This window comes from Anabrus simplex, chromosome 3 (assembly GCF_040414725.1).
Source record: "Anabrus simplex isolate iqAnaSimp1 chromosome 3, ASM4041472v1, whole genome shotgun sequence".
Classification (NCBI taxonomy): Eukaryota; Metazoa; Arthropoda; class Insecta; order Orthoptera; family Tettigoniidae; genus Anabrus; species Anabrus simplex.
The window spans coordinates 400,996,517-401,020,083 of NC_090267.1; the positions used below are offsets into that span (position 1 = coordinate 400,996,517).

General features: G+C 36.6%; 1 protein-coding gene across 7 annotated transcripts in view; it reads left to right on the forward strand.

The window, feature by feature from the left end:
* KaiR1D (Kainate-type ionotropic glutamate receptor subunit 1D) overlaps positions 1–23,567 on the forward strand; it is a 1,117,017-nt gene that overhangs the window by 953,539 nt on the left and 139,911 nt on the right. For all 7 annotated transcript variants that reach the window (XM_067143360.2, XM_067143363.2, XM_067143364.2 and 4 more), the window contains one exon: positions 5,749–5,947. In XM_067143360.2, coding sequence (XP_066999461.2) covers positions 5,749–5,947 — 199 coding nt within the window. The remainder of the gene's footprint in view (positions 1–5,748; positions 5,948–23,567) is intronic.

The following is a 23,567-nucleotide window of genomic DNA, read 5'->3' on the forward strand; positions in this document are numbered from 1 at the left end:
ATGAAATAATGAAACTGGGACAAAACACTGTCACTTTCTAGTTCATGACCACCCTTTTATAGCCATATGAAAAATAATTAAGAAAATCATTCAACAAGCAGCTATAGAGCTTGTTACAGTGATTAATTCTTCTGCCAATTATATCATCGAATTTCTCTCATACTTTGGATAAATTAGACCAGCCCCATAGTGTACGGATAGTATGCCTGCCTCTTAAATGGAGGCCCTCGGTTTGATTCCCAATCAATCCACCAATATTAAATTCTCAACTGAAGACTGGAACAGGGTTCACTCAGTTTTGTGAGACTCTAATGAGCTGATAGAGAAGGTAGTAGACCCAGTCAAGAATGACAAGCAGTATGGCTTAGGATGTCATCACAGTGTCCACGTAGGACTCCAATAACTGCAGACCCTCTGGCTGGGCAGGAGTCGTCTTGGTAGGTCAGGACCCTAATGGGTCTGGGGGATTTGTTTTGGGGATAAATAACCTGAAATTAATACAGAAATTTCACTAACCTTTTTAATGAAGCCAAGATGCATTCATAGATATAAATAATTTATTGACTGTTTCAGTTCTTGAATGTAAATTATTCTGTACTTCATGTTTCTATCATAATTATTACAATTATGTATTTTTAAAATCACCATGCAAGTTAATCTGGAAGTTTTACATAATTATATTATCATCTGAGTTTCCAAAGCATGTCTGCATATTCCAGTCCAAAATACATTGCTCTGTATTGTGCATAAGGCAGTGTTTTCATAGTTTAAATTTATTTAGAAGAATTTTACCACCTAAAATTTTTGTACTGCCCTTGACATAATTACAGAAAAGGAAATTCCTTCAAAGTAAATACAAATATAAGAAACAATGGTCAATTATTTTAAATTGCATGTGTACTTCTTGTGATAGTCATTTTAGATATATATATACCTCTGCATGAAAATTATCTTACAGATTTTTTCTGATAATATAACTTCAGACACACAGCATTTTTTTTTTAATTTGACGTATGTCGCACCGACACAGATAGGTCTTATGGCGACAATGGGATAAGAAATTGCTAGGAGTGGGAAGGAAGCGACTGTGGCCTTAATTAAGGTACAGTCCCAGTATTTGCTCAGTGTGAAAATGGGAAACCATCTTCAGGGCTGCCGACAGTGGGTTTCAAACCCACTATCTCCCGGATGCAAGCTTACAAGACATGGCCAACTCACTTGGTCAGCCACATGGCATTTGTTTAATGGTTAGTACAGTAGTCTCCAGTGGCGGCTGGTGGATATCAGCAGTGGGGGGCGCGCGTTAGTTTCATAATTCCATAATATATCTCAAGTTCTTCAAACCATGTTATCAAGATACACACTTCGAACACTATACGGTGCAATGCATATGCAATTATTATTATTATTATTATTAGTCTATTATTATTATTATTATTATTATTAGTCTATTATTATTATTATTATTATTATTATTATTATTATTATTATTATTATTATTATTATTATTATCATTATTATTATTATTATTATTATTATTATTATTATTATTATTATTATTATTATTATTATTATTATTATTATTATTATTATTATTATTATGCGTGAATGGTCCCTTTTGGAACACACGAAGCTTTATTTATGATATGCTTTCATCTGTTGACTAAAGATCCTCTTCCTTTCTTACGTCCACTTGGTACCTGCTCTTTTTGGTACTTCATTCTCTGGAGTAACTTCCCACGTGTCAATTTTCTTTCTATATATGTTTCGATTCAAAATGTCTTCGGGTTGAATTTGTGCGTTCTTCATGTCCGCTTTTGTTTGTATTATTATTATTATTATTATTATTATTATTATTATTATTATTATTATTATTATTATTATTATTATTATTATTATTAACATTTGCCTGTTCTTGTCCACGATCGAATTATGTTTACGAATAGTTTCGCTGTAGTGATCACTCAAACAAGACACGACATTGACTTTATCAAGCATTTCAAAGTCCATGGTACTATTGATATCACCCCTGTGGTGATCCATTTATCTCCTTTCCTAGAACGGGAGAATAGCAGGCAAGAAATGCAGTAAAAGGTTTCTGAGATATCACTTACACATATCCGCGTGTTCTTGTTATATACGTCAGGAGAATTAATTTGTCTTTGGAAAGCCCTATTTTCATTTTCCTTGGACTCCGGTCTTTTCAACGAGAAGTCTGGTGTCGGCCTACCACACTCCTTCAGTTCGACTTTCTTCTCGATAGAAAAAGAAGAAAACGTTAGTTCTTTAATATGTTCGACGGTAATCATACTGTACGAAGTGCAAACATAACACTACGCCAACATATAAATCACAACCTTTCTCCTAATTTCACCTCGTCACAGTCACCTCACGAGATCATACATCAACACACAGCTAAACATCGCGCTCTCCAGTGAGTATGGCCAACATGAGTCAAGTGCGAGGAGACAGTAGCTACAGTCGTTACTCGTTTCGTTAGTTAATAATTCTAAAAACTACAAGACTATTTTAAATAAATACTGGCACATTTAACTCAGGTAAGTGCCTCAGTAAAATAGTTCCTAGTTTTAGGAGAGAAATGGCACAAACTGACCCCTGTTAAATAGAAATCAAATCAGCAATGTTTCGGGTAGGTTGGCTGCAACCATGGGCCGCGGCAGAAACGCGCCGGAATCTCCGTTAGAACAGCACATCTCTACTGTGCCTCTGATTGGCTCCCTCAAGGCCAGTCAAGCGAGACTGGTCCGCTATGAGAGAGCGCCCTCCTGCGCCGGGCCAGCAGCGCTTTGGCCGCAGTACAGTACAACTCGCGCCTTTGTTAATAATAGTAAAATATTTCGCTTGTTAACATTTAAGATTAAAATTCCCTAATTTAATGGAACCCCGTGGGGGGCGCGCGCCTTAGCGCCTCCCAAACGAGCCGCCACTGGTAGTCTCCTCTTTGGATGACCTGTGCTAAATTAACAGCCCTGCCATGAATTTAAGACTATCTTGAATGTCTTGGGCAGGGTATAACATTTCAAAAGAACAGGTTAAAATACCAGTGTATGACATCTCTAGTTTCCCACTTAAACGCTGAGCAAAATGGAACCTAATATACAGGGTGTATTATTTAAATTCCTATTATACACTTCGAGGGCTTATAGAGGGGACCAAATAGATAACATTTTGAATAGGAACCTAGGTCAGGAAACATACCGTTTCATCTTATCCCATGTCTGCTGTATCAATGAGTGGAGTGCAGTACATGCACTGTTGTTGTTGTTGTTGTTGTTGTTGTTGTTGCAGTGATCCTGCATCCACTTAAAAGAACAGCTGAAAGTCGCGACACCCACTTCGATACAAACCTGTGTATCATGTTCTGGGCTGGGCTGAGTGGCTCAGACAGTTGAGGTGCTGACCTTCTGACCCCAACTTGGCAGGTTCTATCCTGGCTCAGTCCGGTGGTATTTGAAGGTGCTCAAATATGCCAGCCTCGTGTCGGTAGATTTACTGGCACATAAAAGAACTCTTGTGGGACTAATTTCTGGCACCTTGGTGTCTCCGAAAACCATAAAAGTAGTTAGTGGGACGTAAAAGAAATAACATTATTATTATCATGTTCCAGTTCGCTTGCTCTCAAACACCTGGTAGTTGATATCCGGTCCCACCATAACCTGTGCAAGTAGATCTTCCTCAGATTTCACTGGGATCTCTTATATCCCATTCTTCTTGTAAGTTCTTGTAAAGGGACACAGAACCACTGCAACAATAATGTACAATCCCTGCTCTGCTCCTTGATGCTGTAGATATGGGACATTCAAACGTGTGGTGGTGTTTCGCTAGTAGCAGGGAAATGGTACATTTCTGGACATAGGTTCTTATTCAAAATGTTATCTCCTTGGTCTTCCCTGCAATCCCTTCTGGTGGCATTCAGAAAACTGAACATACCCCCGGTACAAAATGCACCTTTGTGCACTATGTAATATTGCGTATGTTTATATAGACTCTTGGACTAGCGTCATGAGTGTGACAGTGTACCCGATGCATTCTGGAACTTTTGATGTAACATGACTGTACTGACATTGTATATGGTGACTCTGTGTTTAATTCTATTATCCATGTGAATGGATTTACTTATGGGGCAATGTAGAGCCACCTGCTTAAACGTGCAGACCAAAACTCCATACCCTCAAAATGTATAATATGAATTTAAATACACCCTGTATAAAACACAGCTGCTTCCTTTTCAGTTCTAATTACAGACACCATAGCCACACAGATCATTAGACTGCACATGTATTAAGTATAGCTCAGAGTCCAATTTGAGATGTAACTCTTTTGAACTTCTGATAACTTTAAAAATGTGCTTTTAAGTCCCATGAAAATTGGATATTTCTACACAAATCTCTTCACATTGACTTCAAATGCATACAAAGCATTTGTACGAAATATGAAGTGTACACTTATATGGTGTTCTGTTTTCAATATCCACTACTATAGTTATTGTATTACTCATCTTACTGTGGTATTCTCATGTACTACTACAGTACCTACTTAAACAAAAACATTCCAGGTAGGACAGTCTCAGTGGCTCAGGTGGCAATGCGCCAGCTTCCCATTGCTGAGCTCCATGGTTCAAATGCCAGTCACTGCATGTGAGATTTGTGCTGGACAAAGCAGAAGTGGGACAGGTTTTTCTCTGGGTACTCCAGTTTTCCCTGTATCATTCATTCCAGCAACTCTTTCCATTATCATTTCATTTCATCTGTCAGTCATTAATCACTACCCCAAGAGGAGTGCAACAGGCTTTGGCACAATACCTATCCTTGCCACTAGATGGGGGCTTCATTTATTCCATCCCTGACCTGATTGTAAAATAGGAATAATTCCACCTAATCAGTACTGCTTGTTTTTATAGTCATGAACTTCATCAATACAGACATGAAAATACAGTAATAAACTAAAATCCCTGATCCAGTCAAATGACTGGAAACAGGCTGTGGATTTTCATTTTTTCATTCCAGGGAGGCATATACTTGCTGAATTGGTCATGTTACAGACCAGATGATTACAAAATGCTGCTCGAAATCTCCATACTACTGAGATTTCATCAATTTTGCATATTATCCTTACAATGAGCCGAAGTAGTCAAATAGCATAATTATCAAACTTCTGTGTGAAGGGATCAAGATTCAGCATTCAATGATGATGCACTTCTAGGCAAATTAATATTTGTTTAACCACTGTATTGATTTCCTCTACTAGAGGGAGACCTTCGAGAACAAAAGTTTATAACCTCCATATGCTTAAAGACCAACAGGTTAGAAAGAGAATTCTCATCTATTATACTAGTAATAAACTATGCATCCTTGCCTTGTTGGCATTTTAACCAAAAGTCTAATTAAAGCAAGCAATCAAACAACCTTCTTTTATCCAGACTGGAAGATCCTGTTTGCAAATGGAACTCATTTGGTATTTGGTAACTAACTGTAATACGAAACCTCAAAGGCCTATGCAATTCAAAGGATACACATATCTTCATAATTGGTAGACTGGAGAATCAGCAAGACCCAACAGCATTTATATGTTGTAATCCTGCTGACTGTATCAAGGTATTTACATATCTTTAAAACCTACATTGAAAACCTTTTAATTCAACATTCAGTAAACAGAAATAAACTTTGTACCTGTTTTCATGTTAAATAGCTATAATATGATGCAAATATTAATGTTCATATGTTACAGGGCTGTATCAACACGTATGGTAGCAGGTATGTGGTGGTTCTTCACTCTAATAATGATCTCCTCATACACTGCCAATTTAGCAGCCTTTCTCACTGTCGAAAGAATGGATTCTCCAATAGAAAGTGCAGAAGATCTAGCTAAGCAGACCAAGATCAAGTATGGTGCACTGAGAGGTGGATCTACTGCTGCATTCTTTAGGGTGAGTTCCAAACACAATCAATTCATAAGTTTAAATCGAGATTCTATGAATACTTATCCCAGATTTTAAAGAACATGTTATAAATAAGTGTTTGATTTTGTTCTATTATCTACCAAATATCAAATTAAAGGTAATGACAAAAGTAAGGCAACTTAATTGTTATCATTCTATTGAACAGTGATAAGCTATTAAGCTTTGTCCTTCTATCTTTACCGTTCCATCACTCCCTAATGATGTACCGGTACCCCCCTATATACTGTAATTCCAATGGCTTCTCATTTCTCTGTTATTACACTTATTGTATTGAAATATCACAGCTTATTCTTCCTAGGCCTACAGCTAGCAGCCTATGTTTCTTTATGATGGTATGCAGTAGGTCATATAGTCAACAAGTCCACACTAAATGTTGTGTGTTTCGTATTCAGCCTGGAGACTGATTGGATCACCAAACAGCACTACCGAAGGTTATGTGGTTATTGGAAAATGAAAAAGCCAATGGTAGCTCCATAATGAGGCACACATGACATGATGATGAGTGAAGTAGTTTGCCTTTGAGAACGAAAGTGCTTTGTACTACTAGTGATCCTATGATCAACACTTTTCACAGCACTCAGATGCACTACTCATGCCCCAAATGTCATCACCCAGTACCACCCATACCTCAGCAGCTTCCATACTGTCACAGCCATAAATGAAACTGGGGATTCAGTGGAAACTGCATTTTACTCTGGCTTGCACCAGGAAACAGATACAAAGATACTGTATCCATCAAAAATAGGAGAGACAGAATGCTGAATGTTAGGACGGAAAAGATAACGTGCCTACCTGAGGAAGATAAGGGTAAAAGCGGACCATCATGTTTATACAATAAGGATTTGTTTGTTTGTTTTGAACATAACAGGTTATGTGTAAAAACATCTGCTATGAAATTATTCACTTTATAAAGAGATAATGTGTGGAATCTGGAACATAAGAAGACTCTTACAGACTAGCAAGAATCAGTATGGACTAAACATAATGAAGCTCTGTGAAATATCGGAATGTTACAGAGGTGCTAAGTATTTCATTACAGCCACATGAAATGCAAGATATTTTTCTGGATATGATCACTAGAACTAAATTTTATAGGAGTATAACATCTAAAACATTATATACATAAAATAATGACCTGTACAATAAGCAAATACCTTCATCTTGGCAGTTGCAGTAGCCAGTAGCGTAGACAGGATCAGCCGATAGTGTGGGGGTGGGAAGTGGTTTGTAGTTATAAAATGATGGTAGAACACAATGGAAGTGCATGAATGACTTATCATTATAAGGATACTGATATAAGTGAATTACAAATCTGTTTCTTCTACAATTATGTCTCTGAATGGTTATTTAGTTTATTGTGAGAGCCTCCGTGGCTCAGACGGCAGTGTGCCGGTCTCTCGCCACTGGATGCCGTGGTTCAAATCCCAGTCACCCCATGTGAGATTTGTGCTGGACAAAGCGGAGGCAGGACAGGTTTTTCTCCAAGTACTCCGGTTTTCCCTGTCATCTTTCATTCCAGCGACACTCTCCATTAACATTTCATTTTATCTGTCAGTCATTTATCATTGCCCCAGAGAAGTGCGACAGACCTCGGCAGCCAGCACATTTCCTATCCTCCCTGCTAGATGGGGGCTTCATTCATTCCATTCCTGATCCAGTCAAATGACTGGAAACAAGCTGTGGATTTTCATTTCATTGTTTATTGTCAGTTTCTGTTCATTTTCGTTATGCAAAAATTCCATACCGGGGGGGGGGGGCTCTAACCCCCAGTAACACCCCCCCCCCCTCGGCTATGTCTGTGGCTGAGATAATGCGGTATGACCTGAGAGCAACATTGAAAGAACAAAAGAAAATTAAAAAGCCCTGGAGAAGAAGGGATGAAATACTTCCTGCCAAAATGCTGAAAGGAGGATGTCTATAACTCAAAAATGCACTCTGTGTGCTCCTCAACAAATTTCTCTAAGACGGTAACATCCCTCAAAACTGGCAAAATGCTGATCAGCATTCTCTTAAAATTAAAAAAAAAAAAATTAAGAACATGGGGGATCTGCCTACATGGACAACAATCTTCTCAGTATTGTCTATAAGCTGCTAACCAAAATTATTGACAGCAAATTTGACTTCAATCAGCTGGTAGAACAGGATGATTTAGAAAAAGATTTGGTACCAATGACTACCTCCACAGAATCCAGACATTTATTGAAAAGAGTTCTGAGTACAATATCCCACTATGTCTAGCCTACGTTGACTATCAGAAAGCATTCAATTCACTTGAGACATGAGCAGTGTTAACAGCAATGGACCAGGCAGGAATCAACTCCAGTTACACGAAGCTCATCAGAAGCCTGTATGAAAATGCAACACTTCAAGTCAAACTTGACAGTGACTGGAATACAGAAAATATACCAATGAAGTGTCCAGTAGGGAGATACAATTTCTCCAAAACCGTTCACCTTAGCCATCATACACGCCTTCAAGAACTTTTCATGAGATCTCTAACTGTTGAAACTAATTTATAATTAAATGAAATTTAGAAAATATTCGAAAATGAAAACATTTAACAAAAGATTATACCTGAAAAAGAAACTACAGTGGAAGTCTGCTATAGCGAGTATGTCACATAAGCGAGAACTGTGTTGTAGTGACATTTTTGTAATATTCCTTGAAAATTCCTATATTAAATTGTGTAATATCCTTCAGTTACAAGAATCCTTCCACTGACTCATCAATTATTATGGGCAATATATAGTGTGCATAATTTTTTCCATTTTCTACATTTATCCTGCTCTCCAGTGATTATACTGAATGCAATTGATCTTCCACATCGATTTCTTGCTATGTGTACTAGCAAGCTCTATCGTCGCTGTTCAAAGGCACTGCAGAAGTTGATTAGTAATACCCATAGACTTGTGTAAACAAACCAAGTTTGAAACAAAAGTGGAAAATGTGTTTTCGCAATACATGTGTAAATAATGTGGCGGAAAGCAGTTGTTAACTCGTTAGAAATAAAGGCTGAAGTAAATGATCACTTAATTTTAATACTCTCACAGGTACTGAAAGTGAGTAAGAATGCAGCCTAATACTTCTCAAGATATGGAAGAGTGCATCACTGATTTCAGAGGTTACTTTATATATTCTCGTGTCCGGTCAGATTTCAGAAAAATGATTTCCAAGTGAATGTATAGCAAAAAGGTTATCATTACTTTACTGGGGATCAAAATATGCTTTCATGATACAGAAATGGTTAAATAAGCTTAGGTTGATGGTGTTTTCCACAGAAGCCTCTGAAGTTATGCTACACTATTACAATTTTTAAGAATGAAATTGAACGTGTATGTTCATTTAGTATCGAAATAAGAAAAATAATTAACGAGTACGCTGCAGTATGGAAACCATTTGCAAAAATACACATTTTGAATATAAACAAATAGTCATTTCATACCAATTTTAATGATTTTTAAAAATTCCTTTCAACTTCGCAAAAAGTCATCAATTCTCTATTGCGAGTAAATTTTTTGTCATTATGAATTTGTGAACTTTTGTTATAATGGACTTGTACTGTATTTAAAGGGAAACAATTTAATTAATTTGTATAATCTGTTGTTAAATGTTTCCTTTTTCAGGTATTTTCCAAATTTTATTTACTCATAAATCTGAATAACCCAACAGTTACAGAACAACTCAGTCAAAACTGAAAAGAAATGGATTCCACTATAATAAAAATAATAAAAAATCATGGGAGTCTAAAGTAATAGTGCTTGATGGAGCTTACCTAAATCACCTATGTTTTGCAGAGGAAATAATCCTTATATGCAGTGATCCAAAAGAACTAGCTAAAATGCTTCAGGAACTCAGCACAGTGTCAAAATCTACGTGTAAACCTTATGAAAACAAAAGTAATGGGCCCAGACCATAATTACATTACAGTGGACTAGTGGACAGTAACCTTACAGAATCCATTGAAGAATGTGTCTACTTGGGCCATACTATACAGCTGGCCTGACAAAATCAAACAGCTGAACACAAATGCAGAATTGGGATCAATTGGGCCGCCTTTGGTAAACTCAGCTACATTGCGATAAATCAAAAGTTCCAATCAACTGGAAACGTAAGCAAAAGTTTTATGAGACGTGCACACAGCCAGTCAAGACTTGTGGTTTTGAAACGGTCATGCTGTCTCAAAACAGATCTGAGAAACTATGTGGCAGCCAAAGAGCTATGGAAAGGGCAATGTTAGGTAGGTATCACCTTAAGGAACTTTCTGAGAAACAAGGTCGTGAGAAGCAGCCCATTATTTCACACAGTAAGGTGTTTTCTGGCATTTTCTATAATTTTTACTGTATTTCAATTCTACTTCTGTTTTCCACTTTAATTTCTTGCCTCTGCCTTGCCTCTTTAAACTCAAGAATCCCTGCGCCTAAATTTCTCCTCTCTTACCGCCTTCTTATAACCATAACTTATACCATCACAAATTATTCGGTGGGCATTTTATTTTTCAATACATTCACTTGGTATTTACATATTTTTCCTATCCAACAGTCATCAATTATAATCCTATTTTCTATTAATTTCAACTTTCTTAACTATATTACTTTTTTTCCTTACTTACTCCATGTGTATGCGAGTGCTAATCCCAAAACCTGGACAGTCTTTTCTTTAAGGAAAAATTCCATGCTGTTGAAATATATTACTTTAGGCCCTAGAAAATATCGAAATATGGATGCATTTTAATGCCGGTGCAGTCCTTTGTTTCCCTTTGTTTCGGGGTAGTTGGTGCCTAAACAGTAAGTCGTATTAAAAAACGGATAGTACAATCACAGTTCAATTTGGAGAGATCTACAACTTTTGTCCTATGACCTTTTGTTGTATCTCTATCCCTTATACGTTAAATAGAGCTGTATTTCTCGATTATAATCAAATCCCTCCAACTCGATTGTGACTGGCATTTGGAAAAGGGGCCTGTCGTTATAATGGAAACTCTCCATCTCTACTGTGAATGCCAGTTGCCAAGTGAGCCTGCCGTTTATAGTAGAAACTCCCAAACTCGATTGTAATTGGCAGTAGGAAATGTGGCCTACCATTATCAACACTACTTCTCCAATGCCTACTGTCATCGGAAATAACGTAGTCCTCCCTGTTTTGTTTCTCAGATAGCGCTAAGAGATATGCAATTTAATATAATCTTACTTACTGCCTTTACAGTAATTTATGGAGAAATCCATATACAATATAGAAAACCGAAGTAGCGGCTTTTCAAGTGCAACAGGTATAGCCTGGCTGCACTAACATTTCTCAAAACAATTGTCTATCATTTTCTGCATCCCTGTATTTTCTCTTTAAAAGATATCCATTTAAAAGACCTAAGAGTGCACTCTATATGTTGTGATTACTCAACAGATGCTCACAGCAGTGCGGGCTGACTTGTGACGTGTAACACAACGGTTGTCATGACAATGCTCAAAATTGTCATGAGTATGCATGCGGCTGTATTTTTCTTGGTGCAGCCCATCGAATCTCTGGGATATTCTGCTCCTTGACTCAAGCTGGGATGATATTATCCAAACACACCCGAATATGTATCCCGCCCTCTCTTTTAGGTTGTACACATGCAGGCTCCTACAGCATTGCTGCTAAAACACAATCAAACAAAGACACATTTACTAGTATATTTTGTCGTGGGAGTTGTGGCTACTGTTACAACAACTGTAACAAGAAGCTCGTTATAAATTTGAACTGTGGTGCACGGAGTATTCTTTTATAGTGAAAATAAATGTCTGTCATTATAATGAGAATCGTGGCCATGTGGCAGATTAATTGTGTGTGAACTGTAAATAAAATAAGTGCTTTTGAAGAGCATTTAGTAGCACAGCTCATATGGTGAGCTCTTGGCGTTTTTATAGTTACCGCGTGAAGCATAGACTAATTATTGTTTTAGGATGTTTGGAGAGGAAGTGCATTTGAAATTCATTAGGGATATAAATATGTAACATGCGAGGTCATACTTATATTATAGTATTTAAATCTTTTCTTATAACATGAAAGAAGAGTGTTCCCTCCAAGGCGTGTTGTAACATGGAACCCTCCATGGATTTAGTCTGTATTTTAAGAGAAACTCTGTTTTCGAAACGGAAGGAGGAGGATTAAAAAAAATTTATCAAGCAATTGTCCCCAGCCAGTTTTGACTTATAAGAAAATAACAAGTACTGCCTCCAGAAAGATGTACACACAAAATTTTCAGGTTTCTTGGTATAGTAGTTATATATGGTTATGCAGTAGTTATTATTTGCAGAAACTCCTTTGTTGGCCTTATCTTATTGTTGGAGTGAAACAGAAAGTCTGGAATCACACAGAATTTGAAAATATATCCTGTGCTACTAGGTCTTTCCAAAAGTATAAAGGTTCTTCAGAGCATATAAAAAATGCTGTGGGATTTAAAGAACTTAAGAAGAATCTGAATCAAATTGCTGATGCTTTAAGAGAAAATGCTCATCTATACATCACAAAATTGAATGAGAATCTGAGGCTTAACAGACTTTGCATGTGATTACCAATTGATGCAGTTTTATATTATCTTTCTAAGCAGGAAATGGCATTTAGAGGCTATGGGGAGAGTGACTCCTCCTTAAATAGAAAAATGAAAAATGAAAATGAAAACCTACAACCTGTTTTCCAGTCATTGACCGGGTCAGGAATGAAATGAATGAATCAAATATAGGCTGTTAGTACGATGGGGTCACCACTCCCAAAGTGATTTATTAATGACTGATAGATGCTATGAAATGAGAATGGAAAGTGTTGCTGGAATGAAAGATGACAGGGAAAACCGGAGTACCCAGAGAAAAACCTGTCCTGCCTCCGCTTTGTCCAGCACAAATTGCACATGGAGTGACCGGGATTTGAACCACGGTATCCAGTGGTGAGAGGCCGACACGCTGCCGTCTGAGCCATGGAGGCTTCTCCTTAAATAGAGCAAATTTCAAAGAACTGTTGAAACTTCTAGTTTCCAGCAGCGCATTAGAAATGCAACACCATTATGCTTCTATAAAGATAGTTTTTAGCGCAGAATCAAAAACTATACAATGTGAGTTAAAAGACTGCATCTCTAACCCTCATTAGGGATGCTGTGAAAGAAGAAATTTTAGAAACCTCTTTCTTTTCAGTTCAGGTCAACGATATAACTGATATCACAAAGAAATCGCAGTGTTCGGCTATACTTCAGTATATTACCCACAAAGTTGCACTAGTTGAATGCTTCCTTGGTTCTTTTACATTAGTTCGGACCATACGGCAATTACTTTATTCAACTTGCTGGAGACTGTTTTGAGTTAATTTTCCTACAAAACTAAATTGATTGCCCAGTTTTATGACAGAGCTAGTGTCATGGCAGGTCATCTAAATGGTCTTCAAACTAAGGTCAAGGAAGATGCCCCTCAAGCATTATTTGTACATTGTTTGGCACACCGATTAAATCTAGCGGTAAAGCAAAGTATTACCAACATATCAGTGTGCCGTACTTTGTTTTTGTGAGTCTTGGTGGTATTCCTTCATTTTTTCAATCATCAGCCAAAAGAACTTTCATTGCTGAAACGAAATATTGTATGGCTTTTAGTGCTGGGATATCCCAGGATGGGTTCAGCTCGCCAGGTGCAGGTCTTTCTATTTGATTCCCGTAGGCGACCTGCGCGTCATGATGAGGATGAAATGATGATGAAGACAACACATACACCCAGCCCCCGTGCCATTGGAATTAACCAATTAAGGTAAAAATGCAGAAGCTCCCATTTCTTTGCTTAAGATCTCTTATCCCGACACACACAGGTTAAAAAATGAACTTCAGTTTATCTATTCTGATTCTACCTACAAAAATACCAGTTTGGAGTAAATAATTCTGCCGCTCAATAAAAATGAACTCAAGGACGTGTCCAAAGAAGCATATACATTATTTCGTTTAATACTTACCATACCGTCTACCATCTCCTCAATAGAAAGAAGCTTTTCGTGCCTTAAGCAGATAAAAACCTACTTAAGGAATTCAATATCCCTGGAGAGGCTGACTGCGCTGGCAACCATATCCCTGGAGAAGTCACTGCTCAGCGACTTGATGGATACAATGCCCTTTAACGATGACATCATTGACAAGTTCGCTGCTTCAAAGGACCGAAGAAAGATTTAACATACAAGCAATAGACATTACCAAATGTGAGTAATATTTGCTTTTAGTTAATTTTGTAGTTACATTGTGTTTTTTAAAGTAAGTGCATGAAAATTATACAGCAGATATTTGTAGACAATTATCTTCCCAAAAGATCACTCAGATCCCTTCTTTCCTCCTAGCTAGATTATCCAACACACCTATTCCAAACGTACACATTTACTGCACACGTGCATTTTGGACTGCACCAAACTTACACCCCACGAGCCACTACTAGAATATGTAGAGAAGCACGGGTACACTTGCTAGTACTATTTAAATCTCTGCTTGAACTAAAAATAATTATATCAGGAGGATTCCCACAATGTGGGGTTTCAAGTATTGCATAAATGGCAGTCTGCTTTGTTCACAGGGTTTATACACAACATCGCATGACTTTTTCTAAATCAGAAGAAGTTGCAAAACAGATTAGTATGTTCGATACAAAGAAAAGGCAGTTTTTTTGTTGCTCAGCGTGATGTGCTTCTTTTTCCATCTGTTTTACATAGCACTGGCCCAGAGAGGTCTTATACTAACGATGGGGTAGGACAGGGCCACAAATTAAGGTACTGGTACAACCCCCGCATTTGCCTGGTGCATAAATGGAGAAATCGTGGAAAACCATCTTCAAGGCTGCATAACCAACTCACTCGGTTTGTGTGTGTTTTTCTTATAAATCTTAGACTATAATTGTACAAAATAATCATTTGGAGTTAAATATTTTCATTTCAAGAAGTAGTGGTGTTATTAAAAGAGCAAAGTCATAAATCCAATTAAGTAAATATTTTCATTCACCTACTACCAATATTCCTTTGCATCTTTCCCCAAGGAAAACCAAGACGGACCTTCGTGAAGACATTCCTTGAGAACACAGGACTGCAAAGCTGTGAAGAGGTCAAACACACTGTACATGATCGAGCCAAAGGGAGAAGACTCACCACAACACCAAACCAGCCACAAAAACTGAATACTTTATGATGATGATAACGATGTTCACTATTGCCTTCGAGAACAGTGAATAGCCTGCCCACCTGAGAGTCAATGAGAGACATAAGACTAAACAGTAACACCTGAGAAAAGTATTGTGTCGCCCACATGTCTTTCCATAATCTATAAACCATTAGCATCTTACAAAAGTAATTTTAGATACTCAAAAGCCCACATCTAGCTCTATAATGGTATCGTTTTGTATCTTACTGTAAAGTTTTGGAACTGTTGCAATACATTTATGTACCTACAAGGTTTGATTTTTTATTAACTAGTGGATAATTCACAAATTTCATTTATCATTTGTTCATTCCAGTAATGATTAAAGTAGTTAGTACTAACTGGATGCCATAATAAAGACACTAAAAAAGAAGGAGCAGCAGGACTTGCAAGCTTTCATCTTTGCAGATGACATAGTGATCTGGGATGAAACCGAAAATAATGTGGAGGAAAAGCTGCAGAAATGGAATCAAGAGTTTGAGATATGATTGAAATATCAACAAGGCTAAGATGGTGGTGATGAAGTTACAGAGGGGAGATGACAAACCAAAAATCAGAATAAATGTCATCAAAGTGGAGAGTGTTCCAACATTTAAGTACTTGGGTAGTATAGTATGACAAGACAACCTTGCAAAATATCAGTTGGACAGTCGAATTAGCAAGGCAACTCAATTTTACTACCAAGTAAGACAACTGCTGTGGGATAAAAAAAGTACCATTGAACGCTAAGATGACATTATATGAGGGTTGGTGCAAAAGTCATGGCAACTTTTTTTCTCTTGAAGATACCAGTCCGGTTGAAAATGTGACATATACAGACAAAAGGACAAGGTGTTAACTACATGTGTGGACAATGAATAGCACTGAAATATCATAACACACTAATTTATTACGGTAGCATACAGGGCAATATGGTCTTCCTGGTGCAAAAGAAAGGCAACACAGTACACATAAAGTTGACATGACAAACCTGGGCCTAAAGACCCTCAAAGTAGTCCCCTGCTACTGACACCACACACTACCAACGATGTGGGAGCGACTGAATACCATCTGCCTCAGCATTTGCCGCACCATGTGTGAATCGTGTCACCTGTTGGCGCACAGCATTAGCAATGTCCTCTCGCGTTGCAAACCGCCTACCACGTAGTGGTTCCTTAATCTTTCAAATGAGATCAAAGTCAAAGGAAGAAATGTCGGAAGAGTTATTACATAAAATCAGTTTCATGGTCCGTATCGCACTTACACAGATTCACAACTAAGTATTTTTTATTTACCACCTTATCGATACACTAAATTGCTTAAGGCAACTTATTGGTTAAAAGTGGTACATGTTTTGTATATTATAAACATCTTCAGGCAGATAACACTGTTTAGATGAAAAATTCATGTAATGACAAAGTATCAATGCTTTAGAGGAAGTGTCCTTAAAATTAACGTCTACAATAGAAAGCAATTGTCAAGGAAACACTTGTATAATAATCCATAGAGAATATGTCCTAATGATTATTCTTTCCTTGTTCATGAAGAAAAGAGGCCAATTTATAAATTAAAAATTATACATTTATAAGTAATTGTCAAAATGAAGAAATCCAGATTTAATAACATGGCTCCTATTACTATTGCAGATGAAATATTACTAATTCCTAGTTGTCAATTCTTTTTAAAACCTGCTTTCCTCTGGAACAGTATCTCCTGTCATTTTTTTTTTTAATGGTCTTGTGTCTGGTGTAGTAGTGATGATGCATTCTCTCTTGTTCACGTACTTGAGGAGGTGGAGGAGCGGGGGATATTGGTGTGTCATGAACTTCCTTGTTGTTATTTTCACCTTCAAAGGAGGAGAAATACGCCGTAGGGCTATTTGAAGGTGGAGAGATTCCAATTCTTTTCTTGTGATCTTTTTAAAGCATTTTCAAATATATCAGAATTTTATCATATAATGGGTTCTTATATTCTATAGCCTCATTAACCTCTTAACATGAAAGCCCGAGAATACTCGGGGTTTTATATATTTATATAAAATAAAATCCCGAGTATACTCAGGAATGTCGCTCATTGATCGGTACCTAATTTAAAAGCCTGAATATACTCGTTTCTTTTTGTTTCTCAATATTTCTGCCAAATGTTTATGAAATTACAGTATTACTTCAGGGTCTTATTTTTGCAAACAGATGTCTCAGACTCAACCGTAGTGGATGTCAGTGACTCAGGCAGTTCGTTTTCGCGGCTTTCCCGCCCGATGTAGCATTGTGTGTTGATCCTTATTTTAGGGCATTTCACACAGCCACAAACATATGAACAGTATTGAGTGTCATGTTGTATTACTTGCCATCTGTTTAGTGCTGAGTTATTTATTTTAGAACCCGTAAAAAATATAACGAGTATACTCGAGATTTTAAAACAAGAACTTTTCAGTGACTTATATTTCATTGTTAAGTTCTAAAAATATATTTTCATTGTTACCACTGTTATTAGTTTTCAATAAATAGCCCATTTTAACAACAACAAAATTAGGTAAAAAAAAAAATCACAATTTTGTAAATAATTGGTATGTTAAGAGGTTAAGGTTATCATTTTTCTGTACAAGTTGGTCTAGATGAATGTAATATTTCATCTGCAATAATAACAGGAGCCACATTATGAAATCTGGATTTCTTCATTTCAACAATTATTACTTATAAATGTATAATTTGTAATTTATAAATTGGCCTTTTTTCTCCTTGAGCAAGAAAAAAATAGTTGCCATGACTTTTGCCCCAATCATATTATATACCCATCCTCACATATAGCTTGGAAACTACCATGATAACAAAACAAAACAACCCAAAACTCCAAGGTGCAGAAATGAAGTTCCTACACACCATGATGCAGAAGGCCAGGAAGGATAAGTTCATCAATGAAAAATAAGAGTTTTGTCTGTACATTGCTCAGTATTTTAAAAGAATGATATTTCTGCATCAGTCATGTCCACAGTAAGAAAAATTGTTAGTTTTAATTTTCCATCATCTCTGTCTGTCAGGCTGTATGTGTGTATGTTCACACATCATGAGAAAACGGCACAACAGAATGTAATGAAATATGGTATGTAAAGTCAGAGAGTAAGGCACTACAACCTAGGCTATAAATAATTTTATTTACGCTGGTTGAAATGGTAGCTTAGGGTAAGGCCTAAAATTTAATTCTCAAATATCTATGTTATTAGTGGTTCTATCAATAAATACTACATAGAAAATATAATCTTTGATCATTTATTTCTAATACAGTTTTACCGAACCAGCTATGATAACAGAGATATTCATGAATTTAGACTTTTTGTTGCTTAGTCCATATTAACGCTAAGCCATGAGACATGGCTAAATAAAATTTAATGAAAATTGATATATAAAGTTATAGAATAAGGCACTACAGTCTGGGCTATAAATAATTGTATTCTTGCTGGAAGAAATGGTAGTTTAGGGGAAGGCCTAAAATTTAATTCTCTAATATCTATGTTATTAGTGGTCATTACAAACAAAAGCTACCCTATTTTTAATTACTTTTCAATACGGAGCAGCATGAAATTCATTGCTCATGATTAGTGGTCATATCAATAAATACTACATAACAAAAATTATAGATTATACAGTTTCCATTTATTTATGTCTTATACAGTTTTACTATACCAGCTATGATAAAAGACTCATAATTTAGACTTTTTTTGCTTAATCCATGACAAAGGCGAGCATCGCTAACATGGAAATATTGTTCAATTGTGTTAACTGGCGATGGTAGTGGTTTTTGATGTCATTAAGGGGAAAACTGCATGGTCATCAGCCCATATCATTATCAAAAGGGAAAAAAAAATTGTGAAGGAATGTTGCAAAAGGAGGAAGAAGGGCTCCCATTACATTGGATATCCTAATATCACAGAGTTGGAAGGAAGCTAAATGTGAAGGTCTACAATATCAAAAGTCCATAAAATTGATCAACAAACATTACATTGACTATTGTTTGTTGTGATGTGCTTTGTCTCTTCTGCTCCCATTCATCTCTGATAGATGGCATACCGCTGCGTGCCCGAAGAACAACCTGGTGGAATATTGGCGGGAAATAGCTGGAGTGGTAGATAACTTTCTTATTCGCATGCCATTCTTCTGGTTCATACATGTTCTGATAACTACTGGTATGTGACACACTGGTTCATCACAGTATTCCAGGTATTCAATTCTTGCTATGAGGTGCTGATAAGAAAGGCCAGGTACACACTTAACAGAAAACATCAGAGCAATGTTTACTGCTGTCTGTGGTAAGGTCAATCCAGTTCTGGAACTTGCCACTATTAGGACGCCAGCATAGTACTGTTTGTGAAAATGGAAAAAGTATGCCATTGAGTATTTCATATGATAACATTCCTTTTAAATGTGATGTTCCAGCCAGTTAATATTATACTCTGATAAAAATACTTACGTAATTGTACTGACCTATGTTGATTTCAGTTTACTATTTGTCTACATCTGTTACAGCATCACGAAAAAAATGAATGTGTGGATTTAAATGAAACTTTGTACCTTTTCCTGATACAGCCAAAATAAAAGGAAATATCAGTGGTAGTCATGTGAAAGTTTAAGTCCAAGAGCAGGTAACTAACTCTATAGACAATAATGAGAGTTGCTACGGAGATTGTTCTGGCAATGTTTTAAACACTTTGTACATCTGTCAGTAGTTTCTGAGTATTAACCAGATACATGGCTTTCTTTAATATGGGAAGGAAGGGATAAAATCAAGGTCAGCAATAATGCAAAAGCATTTGAGACTGGGAAAACAATATGAGGAGTGGACAAACATGTAATCATTCACATGCTAAGTACATGAAGTACTCAATGGTAGCGAGTAGAAACATAAAGTTTGTGCTCATGATGTAAGCTATCATGGCTTTATTTCCAAGAGTGGAAAGAGTCCATAGAAAGTTCTTAATACCTGGACACAGTTTCTTGCCCGACAACAACTGAAGAGATGTTGAGAACAACTAACTAGCAACTAATATACAGCCTGAATTGAAAGTCAGGGAAAAGTGCTGTACCAAAAATAAACTGACAGTAAACAAAATGAATAAGGAATTCATGGAACCTGCTTGTTTGAAAAGAAAATACTCATAATAAAAAGCAAAGATGATTCTGAAATTAATGCTACAAGTTAACTGAAAACCACAGAAATAGAAATCGACATGACACTAAGGTACTTTAAGGCAGAGACAGGTTCCAGGAAGGACATTCCAGGATTAATTAATGAACAAGGGGAGTGTGTATGTGAGGATCTTCAAAAGGCAGAAGTATTTAGTCAGCAGTATGAAAAGATTGTTGGTTACAAGGATAATATCCAGATAGAGGATAGATAACAATGACATTTACAACAAGATACAAAAGTTGAAAAATGGAAAAACGGCTGGAATTGATAAGATTTCTGGGGATATACTAAGACAATGGGTTGGGATATAGTACCATATCTGAAGTACTTATTTGATTATTGTTTGGTTGAAGGAGCTATACCAGATGAATGGAGAGTTGCTATAGTAGCCCCTGTGCTTAAAGGAAAGGGTGATAAACATAAAACTGAAAATTACAGGCCAGTAAGTTTGGCATGCATTGCATGTAAGCTTTGGGAAGGCATTCTATCTGATTATATTAGACATGTTTGCAAAATTAATAACTGGTTTGATAGAAGGCAGTTCAGTTTTAGGAAATGTTATTCCACTGAAGCTCAACTTGTAGGATTCCAGCAAGATATAGCAGATATCTTGGATTCAGGAGGTCAAATGGACTGTATCGCAATTGACCTGTCTAAAGCATTTGATAGGGTGGATTATGGGAGACTACTGGCAAAAATGAGTGCAACTGGACTAGACAAAAGAGAGACTGAATGGGTTGCTATATTTCTAGAAAATAGATCTCAGAGAAATTAGAGTAGGTGAAGTTTTATCTGACCCTGTAATAATTAAGAGGGGAATTCCTCAAGGCAGTATTATTGGACCTTTATGTTTTCTTATATATATATATTAAATGATGTGAGTAAAGAAGTGGGATCAGGGGTAAGGTTTTTTGCGAATGCTGTTATTCTGTATAAAGTAAGTTACAAGATAGTGAGCAACTGCAACGTGACCTCAATAATGTTGTGAGATGTTGATAAACGGGGTTAAAAGTCAGGTTGTGAGTTTCACAAATAGGAAAAGTCCTCTCAGTTTCAATTACAGCATTGATGGGGTGAAAATTCCTTTTGGGGATCATTGTAAGTATCTAGGTGTTAATATAAGGAAAGATCTTCGTTGGGGTAATCACATAAATATGATTGAAATAAAGGGTAAAGATCTCTGCACATGGTTATGAGAGTATTTAGGGGTTGTAGTAAGGATGTAAAGGAGAGGGCATATAAGTCTCTGGTAAGACCCCAACTAGAGTATGGTTCCAGTGTATGGGACCCTCACCAGAATTACTTGATTCAAGAACTGGAAAAAATCCAAAGAAAAGCAGCTCGATTTGTTCTGGGTGATTTCCGACAAAAGAGTAGCGTTACAAAAATGTTGCAAAGTTTGGGCTGAGAAGAACTGGGAGAAAGAAGATGAGCTGCTTGACTATGTGGTATGTTCCGAGCTGTCAGCGGAGAGATGGCGTGGAATGACATTAGTAGACAAATAAGTTTGAGTGGCATCTTTAAAAGTAGGAAAGATCACAATATGAAGATAAAGTTGGAATTCAAGAGGACAAATTGGGGCAAATATTCATTTATAGGAAGGGGAGTTAGGGATTGGAATAACTTACCAAGGGAGAGGTTCAATAAATTTCCAATTTCTTTGAAATCATTTAAGCAAAGGCTAGGAAAACAACAGATAGGGAATCTGCCACCTGGGCGACTGCCTTAAATAAAGATCAGGATTGATTGATTGATTGATTGACTGATTGATTGATTGATTGATTGTTTGTTTGATTGTTTGATTGTTTGATTGATTGATTGATTGATTGATTGATTGATTGATTCCCTTGTTATGGAAACCCAGAAGCAAGTGCCAAGAAATTTGTTTGAAGAGAAGAATCTCTTTTAGTGATCAAGATGTTTTCAGGGATGATAGACTAGAAATCCTATGGCCTAATGGGAACCTCCAGTGTTAAATCTAGGAACCTGGAAAGTTAGAGGTCTAAACCAAGTAGGGAAATTCTATATTGTCAAGAGAGAACTTGCTCACCTTAAGAACACTCAAAGACCAATGAGAGCTTGATCTGCATATCAGCACTAAAACTGAATTTGAAACGTACTGTGTACCTTATTTGACATTTCATGTTGGACTGCTTTGAATATTGGGACTTTAGACCGTTTTTATGAAAACCTGGACTGTACCTCTCAAAGTACAAATTGAAAAGGATATGTTGTTATGTAGTGATTTAATCAAGAATACTAGCTATTTTACATAAGTTCATTTAAATTTGACTGTATTTATTTTAAAGTATGGATATTTGAAAAATTGTAATAGTTTATAATAATTGTCTGGCAGGGGCGATCCTGCTATGATAATGGAGAAAACCGTGCAGTCAGTGACTCAATGCTGTGTGTCAGGCTGCTGAAGCCCCAACTGAGCACATCTTCTGCCCCAGTTATAAAAATGATTTGGAACTCAATTGTTTTGATGATATGTAAACTTGTTTAGAATCAAGAAATAAAATGTTAACAAAATTTTAAACCCAAACTGACTAGCTACCTTATTTCAACAATACCTATCATGTGGTATATATCTTATGTCAAAACTTGCAGCTATGACTCTGACACAGCCCTGTTCAATTATTTCCTTGTACTGCATTTTAATGTATTTCTACATGAACTCCCTTGTTCATAATCTTGTACCACTTCTAGGAAATGATGAAAATTTAACAACACTTAGCACTAATTAAATGTTTCTCAAACCCAATTAGGTATATATATTGCTATAATGAACACTATACAGATTGTATCAGAACTATACCAACAAAAATTCAGGGATGCTCTTTGTTATGTCGAACCAGAAAATCTACCCGATAAAACTGAATTCATCTGATAGTTACACAGGTGTTGGTTTTAATTATTTTCCACAAACCTAAAACTTGATTTACATCTTTTTTTTTTTTTTTTTAACAATCTGGTCTCAAAACCAGAGTGTACAAAATGTGGTGGGTGCATTCCATTTAGTCTCTGGCTGTAACATACCTCCCACCTTTTGGTTTTCTTTATTCCCCTGTTAACAGAAAACCAAAATGAACCAATAAAAAAATCTGACAATCATTTCACCTACACAGTTTAACAAGACAAGAACTTATCACAAAACTTAGGTACTATATCATGCAGTAAGTTTCACCAAACGTCCACTTTTCATTTTCACTTCATTTTCACTTCATTTCTTACAGCAGAAACAAC